At 36.1% G+C, this 9,140-nt stretch overlaps 1 protein-coding gene across 1 annotated transcript in view; it reads left to right on the top strand.

Moving 5' to 3' along the window:
• The window catches only part of Smp_025550 (putative protein arginine n-methyltransferase), an 8,500-nt gene extending 3,288 nt beyond the window's left edge, over positions 1–5,212 (top strand). The window contains exons 2-3 of the mRNA XM_018789500.1: positions 2,558–2,849; positions 3,792–5,212. Of these exons, the coding sequence (XP_018654937.1) occupies positions 2,558–2,849; positions 3,792–5,209 (1,710 nt within the window). The 3' untranslated portion in view covers positions 5,210–5,212. The remainder of the gene's footprint in view (positions 1–2,557; positions 2,850–3,791) is intronic.
• Positions 5,213–9,140: the final 3,928 nt, after the last annotated feature.

Below are 9,140 nucleotides of genomic sequence, written 5' to 3' on the forward strand. Positions count from 1 at the left end.
TTCCAACCAGCATGACAGCGATGCTGCCTTCCCACAAGGAAGGGTGTAGTTAGAAAAGGTCGACCCTAAAAATGCACACCTCGCCTTATCCCACGGATTTCCGTCTCCGGCGGTAAGGTCCCAACAAGTACGGAGCTAACACAAAAACTACCCACGAAAAGGTCGTGTGTGACCGACCTCAAACAGTTATCCCTTGGGCACTGCGGTCACGCTCTCAGGTCATTAAGACCACTTCTAACATAATTTCCTTTTCAGGTACCTCTAGAAGAACTCTTCCACGGTGTGGGCAACCGGGAAGTGATAACTGCCCTCATACCTCTAACAGCACTCAAGACTAATATCATGAACGAATGAATGTTAGACCACCACTGAAAACCTGGAAGCACCAGACGACCTCTATTCTAGTATGGGACTCCTCAGCAGTGTGCATACACGACCCTCCACCCGGGACTCGAAACCAGAACCTTCGGTCTCGCAGGCGAACGCTTAACCTCTAGACCACTGAGCCGGCCGGTATCCAACGTTGTTTATTTCTAACTTCAACCAATCCACGATATCGCACCAAGCGATAGATAATATCTTCGTGAATTGGTGCACTAGTTTCTATCGTCTTCCTTTAAGTTTCATGTATCGTCTGTATCCCTCACATTTTGTTGTTCTAATTGCTGGCAGTAGAATTTTAACCTGGGATAAGTTGCGAAACGTAAAGTCTGAAACCAGTGTGTTGTCAACTCTTAACTTAATATCTTTTTCAATCAGTTAGCTACAACGTAGGACTGGGCACATATATGCATCAGTCCAAGTTGCCATACCTCATTAGCACAACAAGATTCATAGAAGCAGTTAATTTAATGGTGGTAATATATAAAAGAAAGATTGCATATAAGGATATAGTACAGGAAGAAAGACAGATATGAAGCAATTTTAATCTCACGGTTTCAGGGAAGACAAAGAGTGTATACACCTACGCCATTGTGGTCGATTCTAAGCCATGTCACCCACAGTCTCCAACCATTGGTTACGATAGTCGCGCAGACCCCAACCAAGTAGTCTGCATCTACCAACATGGCTCAGACTAGAAGTTAGTGACTTCAAGGACTGATGCCACATTTTGGTTTGGCCGCCCCTAACTCTCTTTCAACCATCGCCAATATTATTTGGGGTAGAAAAGCGTTTGTGATGAATAAACAAATAAGAAAACGAGTGACTCTGTATTTCGAGAAATTTCCCTGGAAAAAAAGGCTATACTAAAAATACAAATGGAAATAGTTCATATGTTTTTTTCGTATTGTTTCTAATAAATGAAAAAAAATAACATTGCTTATGATTAAGAGATGTGTTGGACTTCCTCAGCTTGATTAGGTTTCACAACTGCAGTGCAAATCATAGTGTTATATGTCAAGTGGACATCCAGATTTATGGATACCTGTTAACGACAAATGTCAGTTTAAGCATTCTAATCATTTTTTTATTGACGTATAATCGACAAATTCGGTGTATTTGGATTGGCTACACTGGGTTAACATCAAAAGCTTCATCTGTTGGACAGGCGTTTTCACTCTAGCTAGTGGGTCATGAAAAGAAGAGGATAGAGATGGTTTGGTTTGTAGTATTGAAAACGGTGTAGTGAAGAATTAGCACAACACACAAACGGATCTCTTAAAATATTGGAAACCTCTGTAAGGTATTTATTCCGTACATTTCGTATTAGTGATAAACATCTTAGGAAACCTCTTTTCTGACATTGAGTTATATAGCAAAGTTGTATCCTAATGGCCAAAAGTAATGTTAGAGTTACGAACACAGCCACTTGAGGCGTAATACATCTATTTCCGTTCAGCTACGTGTTTAAAAATAAAGATTGAGTGAAGATTCAGTACAACTTTACCACCAACATAAAATATGACCAGTTTAAGGCAATGAATAGAACATTTAATAATATTTACACATTGAAGTCTTTGATTACAGATACTTGTAATTCAGTCCACCTAATTATAGATTTACTTCAATATTTTAGCTAAAACTACCCATTGTCCAGTTAAACTATAAACACTAAATACAATAAGTGTTACGTACAGATTTAGAATATCTGGGTTATATCTCATATTTAAAAATAATATTGAAAAAGCAACAGTTTAGAAGGCCAAAATATTTCACACAGGTTGAAATCTTCAGTACTGTCTAGCCACTAAATAACCCCCCCAAAAAAAGAATAAGAAAAACGTTAGATATACAGTGAATACATGGATTGAAAATACTAAACTTTTTACGTACCACCACTACGTTAACTTCTTTGTCTGTAAGATATATTAATCAAACAATTACATCTGTCTCATTTTTACCAAAAAACACAAATCGATTCAGTGGGCGTATCTGTTTTTATTTCAGAGATACCTTACCATCTTAAAACATTCCAGTCTGCAGTCAGTAATGTTTCTTTTTTTCCCTTTTAAGACTAGTTTGTCTAATTTTTTTTTACAACTATAGTTCATGGGTTAACTTCTAAGATTTACATAGACATACAAAATATCAAGTTTTCGAGTTGTTTATTATTTAGGTTGTTGAATCTCAATTTCTTTGGTCTCATCATCGTTTATTTCCATTTCAAATTAAAATTGGTGATACGGCTATAGATATAAAAGAGTTTCAGCATGCAGAAATCGAATCATGTTCAGGACTTCCATCAACATTTGATATTCAAGTATCAGAGATTCAATTAGAAGATAGTCAATTAGTTTCATGTGATAGGCAGTTACGCTGTCTTTTGAAGAGTCCTCGATCGGTTAAACGATTTAACTTTGGACCACCTGCAGATCTTATTAAATTAAACGATGCGTTAGATTTAGAATGTAAGTTTCTACTCATTTTTAACAAGCCTATTGGTACGTTATTGGGTGTGATGAGATGAGGGATTATTTATCTTTCTTTTGAAAAATCACATATGTTTCCGGACTTCGATTTCACTTCATACAGATAAAGTTAATAGATACTACAACTTTCATTTTATTATGATGTAAGCAAGTGTTTAGGATGGTTTGTAAAATTAGTCCCTCCATAATTACGTTAAAGTAATACTGTACCAAGGTTCCTTTTTGTCAAGCAACCACCTGTTTGGCTATGAGTCCAAAAAGTAAGGTAATGAGTTAGGTTCTAAAACCTTGTGGTCTATTGTTACCATCACTATATTATTTAAATAACTAGTAAAAGCTCCAGGATCAGTGCCTGTAAAATGATTATGAGTAATTAGCCTCATAAATATTTCTTAATGTGTCATCCAACATAAATTCTTAAAATACTGTGATAGAACTTAACTTTCTGTGGTCTGTAAAGTTAAGAGGCATCAGTCATCACTTCTGTCAGTACAGGATTTGTTATGATAATTAGTTATTTCACCAATCAACTCTCACAGTTTTATGCTACCCTTTCTTTACATGTTCAACTACTGACATCCACGAAACGCCCACACTAATTTCTTAAAACCCACTGTAAATCGTACTTACATGTTTAAACGTTAGTATCCTATACTCAGTAGAACATATAGTCAAAACAATCATTTGTAAATGGGCTTTATATAATATTTCATTATTATCATTTACATGACGCAAGTAACTTTAAGGTGCTCCAGAATTCTGTGGTCTTGGAAGCTTCGAATTGCATTAGACTGACAGATTATATATTTCAGATAAACTATATGTTTTTATTGCAGTATACAAGTGAGCTAAGCGTTTCAAATCACTACCATTGCTTATCAAATACTTTACAGCTATTTTCTGTCTTAAAAACATTTTTAGGTACTACTTTTGAATCTGGTACAGCGCATGCATTTGTTGTGTGGTGGTCTTTACAAATGGAGCCTACAAACACAGTTCCACCAATCAGTGTTGCACCCAGTTGGGTAGGAGATCCTAATTCTGCTTGGCGAGATCATTGGATGCAAGCGGTGTACTTTCCCAAGACTGCTCACTATTTAATCAAAAATGAGTCATTTATGGTCAGATATCTTCATGATTCATTGTCCATGCGATTCGACATACTTTCTGTACCTAATTTTAATGCTAAACCTGATACTTCTTCACTTGATGTCCGAAATGAAATGTCCTGCTTATCATGCTCATGTGATCTTCATCGTGTATGGCCCCGAACGCGCATTTCTGAGTTGAATTCGTCGGATTACAAAACATTTTCCACTAAAATCATTAATTCACTTATTACGGTATTACAAAAAAATTCAACTTCATTATTTAATGTATTAGTGGTTTCAGATTGTACATATTTACCGTTTTTACTCGGGAAAGTTTTAGCAAAACATGTGGAGAAATCTCAGCTTATCCATTTGGATACGTCACCATCATCGTGTTTACTTTTAGACCGTATTTATGAATCGTATTCAACGTCCGGGTCGATTATAGAGAGTTGCCAATCGATTGAGGAAGTTTTCTCAAGAATGACTCCCAACATTTTTACAAAAACTAACCCGACTGAATCAACTTTAATTTTGATCAGTGAACCGTACATAAGTTCATCAATACTTCCTTGGGATTCTTTATACTTTTGGTATGCCTTTCAGAACTTGCTTTCACATAACCCAGCTTATTCATCTTTGTATTTATTTAGCCCTGTTAGACTGCGCATCTATGCTATTCTGGTTGACTTCAAATATCTTTGGCGCATTCGTTCGCCAGTTGGATTCACTTGTGAATCTTTTGATCTACGCCCTTTTGATGAGTTAGTTTTAGATGCGTCGGCTAAAAGTGACGAGTTAATTGAACCACATCCTCTCTGGGAATATCCTAATACGGCTAGATCGGATGCTTGTGTCATTTTTGAGATGGTTCTACCGAACAGCTCCGATTTGGGTTCAGATTTCCAGTATACTGATTCTAAAAAGTTAATTCATTGCAAACAGAATACCTTAACAGCATCATCCTCATCGGTTAATGGTATAGCACTGTGGTGTGAATGGCTTTATAATACCCCTGCCACACACCAACCCAGCGAAACTTGGTGGTATGCACCAGCTGGTCCCAACAAAATTACAACTTTAAATGAACCCATTTCTTGGAAATCTCGTGGAACACAGCAGGGCGTTTTTCTTTTTCCGTCGGAATGGAAGACTAAAATTTCATCGAATGATTTATTGCGAATTTCTGCATGTATGGATTTTGATATTTTTACAGGAGTTTTGTCCCCGTCATTTAAAATATTATGAAGATTCTTTGCCTTTTTTTCTTACTTTGTTATATTTTGCTCTTTGTTTGGTTAAAATCAGTTTTTATAAAAATAAGAAGTCTTCCTTAAATCTCCCTATCTTACTCTTATAAGATGACCGGAAATTAAGCTGTAAATATTCAAAACCATGAATAACTATCTAGTCAGTGACGTATTGTTTCTTCCGATTCACAGTTGACCATATTAAAATTGACGCAGAATCTTGTTTACTTTATTTCCGTTCTTTTGCGTCTCATTGACCCAATTGGTAATTTCCTAACCACTTGTTCTGTTTCGTTTTATTTATTAGTAGGGCTTCGTGATCGGTCGCTACTCAATCTCAACAAATCTTAAAGTACAGATTCATTAAGCAGTTCACAGTACTCACGTAGACACAATCAACATAAGATTTAGCACAAATGTTCATTGTTACGAACTACCGTACAAAATGAGACATAAAATCATTAGGAAGAGAAATAGTTATACCAACAGCAATCTTAAAATGTAAGGAGAAATATGCGAGTAAAAACTGCTATTGAGGAGGTTTTTGATGAGAGAAAATTCTCGTTTGCTTAAGTCAATAAGTTAAATGGTAATTGGTAGGTGAATGCAACAATACGGTGTGGCCTAGTGTTAGCTACTTATAAGGGCATATTATTTGACCGAATTCGCCGAATGATTAGAAATCACAGACATGAACATCAACCAAGTGGATACATTTTTCTGTGAAACGAAGTAACTTGTTTGTGTATAGGATATCAACAGAAAATAAACATCAGTCAGTCAGCAATAACGTAGAACGTTGTACGTACGTACATCAGCTCAAGTCGCCATACCGCATTAGCACAGCGATACAATTGTCGATTTAAATCCCATATTGCTAGAGGTGGTAAAAGTATGAGCAGTAATCGGAAAGATTAGGGTTTGAAGATGTTACTCAAGCAGTATAATCCAGTGAGATAAATTTGGAAAGGAAAAAAAGATAGGGACATGAAGAATTCAGAAGATTAAAACTTGGAAGAACACAACGAGTGGATGTACCTTCGCCATTGCAAACGATTTTGAGCTATGCCATTCAAGGTCTCTAACCATCGATTACTATCATCTCATGGATCCCAACCAGGTAGTCTACACCTACCAACATGGCTCAGTCCACTTGTCAGTGACTTCATGGGTTTGTGCCACGTTTTGGTCTAGCCGCCCCTAGCTTTCTTCCAACCTGCTCCTACATCATAAAGCATTGCACGTCGGGACAGTCGGTGGTTGGGCATACGTAACATGTGTCCCAGCCATCTCAACTGATGAAGTCTCACTACTTTAATTACGTATTTATTTAAACCTTTTACATATTTCATTTCTCTATGCCTTTCCAGTATTTAAGGCAATAAGTTAGCTGTGATCGAAACATTACTATTTCAAAAAGAACTGTTCGGAGTTTCTTAATGTTTACTCACTGTCAAAAAATACTCATCTATCTATCCCTGTCTGCAAACTACTTTTGTTGATAATTATTCAACCTGAATCGTTAGATCAAAGTATAAATCCTACACATATATCACTTCATTACATTTTTTTACGTGACGTATAACTTCATTATAGAGATGGGTAGTAGCTAAAATTGGAGCGCAAGACGAGCGTCTTATTCTATTTGGGACTCCACCTGGGTGTACCTCCGTCCCAGATTTGATGTTCACTCCGGAACTTGAATTCAGTACTGTCCACCTCAAAAACCATCGCGTTGTCCACCTAGATACTGATTCCAGATAGCTTCTGGCTTGTGCAAAGGGGTGAAGTCTAATCCGTTTGTATTGGTTGTTCGAATCTTTCGATTAATGTTTAGGGCTGCGTATGTTCATCCTGTGCGGAATACCTAGATAATGCCATTAAGTCAAATATGATAAGCAGAGATAAATTGTGGCTAGCAATGAGACTGAGAACGTGCGTTTCGTCCTATTTGAAACTCGTTAGCTGGATATACTTGTATCAATTGGAAGAATCAAACAACCGATACAAATGAAGGGATAACTTCAGTTCACAATTTAGTATGCTGATGGTTTTGGTCAATCAACTCAAAATTCTGCTATTTTTATAAGGTTTTTAAGACATTACTGAAGTTGCTTATCGTTAAAATTCATAATGTTTCTGCTTCAGGGACACTAAGTAAAGAATTCTGACATTTCATCATTAATAGTTTTATCGTTTTAAGAAGTGACCAGACTATGACAGGAGATTAGATATTGGTTTATTTGTAATCATCCCAACAAACTTGTAGATTTGAAATTGATGCTTATCAGCGATGTGTATTACAAGTCTTGAAATAAATGCTCCATTGGGTAAAATAATTTGTCTCTTGAAGATGTGGATTTCTTTCTCCGGATATCAGGGTATGGAAACGCAGATAAATAGTAGACTTAATTTAAGCGAATTCGAGTGATTGGCATATTGTGAGGACGCCGTTTTCGACTGAGCCGCCTGAATGATGTGAAGTCAAAGGCATGGCCGCTGATCAGAAGAATAGTCTTTTACCTAGTAAAGAAACATCATTATATACAAATATCAACACGAAATAGTCATGGTGAAATGTCATAATCGATGGAATGAATTCAGTTTGTAAGTCACTATCAAATCAATCAAGACCTTATTGCTTGGTTTAATTTTTGGACTAATACATTTACTAACGATCAAAGACGTTGCACATAGTCAGTCATCCTGAATATCAACAGCAGGGTAAAATAAACTCTGACAAAAACAGGGTAAAGTTTGGTCATTGTTATACATCGACCAATGTAGAATAGTATTAAGAAGTAATAATTCTAAAAATCGGCAATAGTTAGAAAAAGTCGGAGTAAGTTACTAATGTGCCGTTAATCGAATATGTGACCTAAACAAGCATATGTGACAAAAAGGAGTTCAATAAAAGATATCTGGAAAAATTGACTCACGTAACGTACTTTTCAAGCCTAAACGGTTTACTTGATTCGATTGTAATCAAAAAATGTATTTTGAAAAGTATGTCATCTGTTAACCATGAAGGTTTATGTTGCAAAAACAGGATTTTTTAAAGTAGATTTGTAACGATTAGTTTATATTTATTTAAACACATAAACATTGGTACAAGGAGGCACTAACTGTAAATGCACCACGCAAATCATTTGATTTGTGTGAGGGCTGGGATCCTGCCCGGGCGCTCAAACCGAAGCTTTTCTTAGGGGATCACTCCCCGAGCTTTTGACTTAGAGGTCTAATCGACAAGGCAGTGAAGCAACGTTAGGAGATGCAAAAACACTAAAATGATCGAACGATTCTCATAAATCAAAGTCTTAAGCAGATAAAATTCTACCTCGCTGGCTAATAGCCTAAAATTAAATTAGTTCTAATAGAACCAAAAGAAATCTCTTGAATGTGGTTGGATTAGAGATTCATTATAGATACACAGTAAATATGTATTTAACTGTAATGGTTATTTACAAATGTTTGTTACCCTGGAATTTACGGATTCATTCCAACTATCCATCTCTGCTTATAATGCTTTTGAGTTAAGGCAATATCGAGGCAGTCCGCACTAGATGCACATATGCCAGTATGAGACTGATCAAGTGCAGTCCTAAACATCAATGGGGAGATTCAAACAAGCAAGCAATACAGAATGAGCTGTATATGTACGTCTGTCATGGAGAATCTGAAGGTCATAACAATAACAACAATAAAGTTCGATGCTATCGGTTTCTCAATTTCTGAATTAAGTATAAAAATAACACAAAACCATGATCAATTGCATCATAGTGTACAGTTACTAATTAGTTACAAGAGATTAATAACAATGCCATATTTATTTAGTATAATAAATGTAACTTTAGGCATCGAAATTTCTTTACGACTTAAAAAGTATTAAATAATCAGTTGATCCAAAAAATGGTTTAACAATAAACGTA

The sequence above is a fragment of the Schistosoma mansoni genome, chromosome W, assembly GCF_000237925.1.
Source record: "Schistosoma mansoni strain Puerto Rico chromosome W, complete genome".
NCBI lineage: Eukaryota > Metazoa > Platyhelminthes > Trematoda > Strigeidida > Schistosomatidae > Schistosoma > Schistosoma mansoni.